This window comes from Littorina saxatilis, linkage group LG8 (assembly GCF_037325665.1).
Source record: "Littorina saxatilis isolate snail1 linkage group LG8, US_GU_Lsax_2.0, whole genome shotgun sequence".
NCBI classification, from domain to species: Eukaryota; Metazoa; Mollusca; class Gastropoda; order Littorinimorpha; family Littorinidae; genus Littorina; species Littorina saxatilis.
In genome coordinates this window covers 24,851,654-24,855,341 of record NC_090252.1, presented here as the reverse complement: position 1 = coordinate 24,855,341, position 3,688 = coordinate 24,851,654, and the positions used below count along the sequence as shown (strand labels likewise).

General features: G+C 43.7%; 1 protein-coding gene across 1 annotated transcript; it reads left to right on the top strand.

Moving 5' to 3' along the window:
- The first annotated feature begins 426 nt into the window (after positions 1–426).
- Positions 427–3,473, top strand: LOC138973120 (piggyBac transposable element-derived protein 4-like). The gene is made up of 2 exons (XM_070345783.1): positions 427–1,565; positions 1,955–3,473. The coding sequence occupies exons 1-2, from the start codon at positions 689–691 to the stop codon at positions 2,914–2,916; spliced, it is 1,839 nt and encodes a 612-aa protein (XP_070201884.1). The 5' UTR covers positions 427–688; the 3' UTR covers positions 2,917–3,473.
- Positions 3,474–3,688: the final 215 nt, after the last annotated feature.

Below are 3,688 nucleotides of genomic sequence, written 5' to 3'. Positions count from 1 at the left end.
GGCGGTAGATGCTGGTGTTGTCGCTCTGATGCACGGGGTCAGTGTTCTGTATTGTTTCAGTATTGTTGATTTTGTTTTGCATTCTACTCTCTTAGACAATATGTGATAACCGGCAAGGTGCTGACTTTCTTTTGTGCATTGTTGATGGTGAATGCATGTTAATTTATTTTTAATATACTTTCTTATGTGATAACCAATGTACTATATTTTCTCAGGACAAAGAACAAATGTTTATTTTTAATGTTTTATGTATGTTATTATTACGGACACAAACGCTCAGCAATGTAATTTCTCTTTTAGAGATTAATAAAGTTATTGTATTGTATTGTATTGTATTGTATCGCGACGGATTCAAGACCCTGAATTCCCTCTTTTCTTCTGTCCACATCCAGATTTCCCATCAACGGCCTATGCAAAATGCTGACATTAACCCAATGCCTCCCGCAGCGCCCGCTAGCGCCCGCAAAATGAGCCTTTTATAGTTCCCGTAACGCCCGATAGCGGCCGCTAAACACTAGGTCGCTTACTTTCGGTTTCGCTTTGACCTATCCCATCATTCAATACCGCTAATACGCACTTCCGTTTCCGGAGGAAGTAAGGTGTTTTCCTGTGAAAACTGCATGGCAAAACTGAAAGAGGTTCGATCTCTGTGATTTTTTGAAGTTTGTCAATTTTTTGTGTGGCCAAAATGGAGAATCTTAGCAATGGCGACTTCTGGCGTGCCATCATGGGCGAGAGTGATAGTGATGAAGGTGGATTTGAGGGGTTTTCTTTGGACGAAATTAACAAGAAGGACGAAAGTGACATTGACCTAGATGTTGTTGTGAACGATGAACAGCTTCTGAGGGAATTTGAATCGAGTGACAGTGATCGTGATAGTGATAACCATGGTGATAGTGGTGACAGTGATATGATTTTACCTGTTCTTGCTGCTCCAAATCCTCGTCGAAAAAAAAAACGGCTGTCAAAACAGAATCGTAATGAACTGACAACAAGGTGGAGTGATAGAACTACTCCTGTCCAGCCAAAAAAGTTCGATGTTGGTGTGACACCTGTCGGTCCCCAGCATGATTTGCCACCTGATGCAGCGGAGTATGACTACTTCAGTCTGCTTATTCCTGAACCTTTCTGGGAGGACATTGCCACCCAGACCAACCTTTATGCTGCTCAGAAACAGGCACAGAAAGGTGCAGACAAGAATTGGACACCCACTACTGGCTCTGAGATGAAATTATTTATATTCATTCAGTACATGTTCGGCATTCATCGCATGCCCGACACCGCGATGTATTGGTCAAGTGATCCTCTCCTGCGTGTTCCAGCCATCGCTGATGTCATGAGCAGAAACAGATTCCAGAAGTTATCACAATACTTCCACCTGAACGACAACAGCAAAGCTGTGCCCAAGGGACAGCCAGGCCATGATGCTTTATTCAAAGTTCGGCCACTGCTTGACATGGTGACAAACAACTGCCGCGCCCACTACAACCCAGGCCGTGACATTTCAATCGATGAAGCCATGATCAAGTTCAATGGGCGTCTTACTTTCAAGCAGTATATCAAAGGTAAGATATTATTTTCTCTTTTACTAAAAAAAAAGAATAATATATATATATATAGCCGAATGTATGATGTATTATATTGTAATAAATAGATTGTAATAAATATATACATAAATGTCATGGACGGACAAACACGCACACAATTTGCATGCATGTACACGGTTACCCATGTACACTTGTGCGCAGACATAAACATACACACACACACACATGCAGTTTTTTATTATTCACACAAGCCTACAAAGGTGCATATAAGATGAACTTTGAACAGAGAATCGCAGCCTGTCTTCACCCGAGTACAGCCTTGCTGTTGTCGTTCAGGTGGACCCTGCAATTATGTCGTCAGATTGTTCTTACGTGTAGAATAAATACATTTATGACTGCTGTTTCAGGCAAACCCAATCCATGGGGCATCAAAGTGTGGTGTGCTGCCGACCCCCGTAATGGATACATGCTGGAGTTTGACATCTACCAGGGGCGGGCCACAGTCCCCATACCTAACGGGCTTGGCCACCATGTGGTGATGACGCTGGCGTCCCGGTTCCTGAATGCTGGCCACCACATCTTCTTTGACAATTACTTCTCCTCTGTCAGGTTGGGTCAGGACCTGGAGAAGGCAGGTACATCTATGTGTTCCACTATTAGGCTGAATAGACAAGGCTGGCCAAAGGAGCTGTCTTCAGCTGTTGCCAAGAAAATGAAACCGGGTGACATTCACTTCCGCCAGGACGGCAACATGGTGGCGACTTTGTGGAAGGACAAGAGGCCGGTTGCTGTTCTTTCAACCAATGCTCAGTCTGCTATGGGGAAGCATGAGAGGAGAGCACCAGGGGGGAGGAAGGAGGTGTCAGTTCCTGAGCCTGTGCTGGTCTACAATGGCAGCATGGGAGGCGTCGACCTAGCAGACCAGTACCACTCCTACTACCCTGTGGGGCGACCCTCTGTCCGCTGGTGGCGCTACATCTGCTGGTGGCTGATGCAGACAGCAATGGTCAACGCTTTTGTGATCTGGAAGGAGACCCACAGGCCAGCACGATCCAAAAAGGGGCTAAGGCACCTTGACTTTCGTCTACAAGTGCTGCGAGCTTTGTGTAAAGGCAACGTTTCGCGGAAGAGAGCAGCCGCCCAGGCCATAGCTCAAGCAGGAGTAATAGATAGTAGTCCCCTGACCCACAAGATTGTCCGTCTTCCTGGCAGGAAGAAAAACTGCAAGATGTGTGAAAAGAAGAAGGTGCGCACCCCTAGGGGCCATGGTGTAGAAACTGTCTTTGGGTGTGTCATCTGCGATCTTCACTTGTGCAAAGGAGAATGTTTCGCAGAGTTCCACCAGCACCTGGCTCAGTCCATCCACTAACTACTTTGTCTCTTATGTGCATCTTCTGTTAATTTTAGTGACTGACAAAATTAGCAAGCCAACAACGCAAAGTTTTGTATAGTTTTTATTAACTCTAATAACAGAATGTCATATCACTGATACTTTCGAAATGAGCATTGTGTAACGTAATACAAACTGGTCCTGAAAAAACACCTAGCACCATTATAATAACTGTTATTTTTATCAAATGATGTTGCTGACTAGCAGTTGTGTATAATTTACAATTTTGCCACTTGGAACATTTTTGTGCCTAAAAAAGCAAGAGAAGGGGACTAGAATATATTCTGAAAACGTGGATTTTTTGCATCAGTCAACTTTATCATTTTTTTTCAAGCTGTGGATTAAGGTAAAACTCTCCTGGTGTTTCATTTTAAAGAAGTTAAATCTTTCAGCAATTTTTAGATCCAAACTACATTAAAATGTGAACAGTAGTTATTTTTATATGATTTTTTAAAGTTGGTAACCGGGTGCCTTGTACGGAGTTACTCCCCTTGCACTGGGAAATAGATAAGCAACAGGCTCTCAGAATGCGGGAGGCAAAGGGTTAACAAACTGGAATGTGACATCAGGTTGTACATGTCATATTACAGGAGAAAAATCCCAAGAACGTGATTGCACGAGATTGCTGCTTTGGAGTAACCAAAAGCATGTTTCACCAGTGGTCACAGACGCACATACGCCTTGACATGTGGCACTTCATGCGAAGGTTTGTTTTGTTTTCTTATCTGAAGTTGAGCACATATGAAGCAAG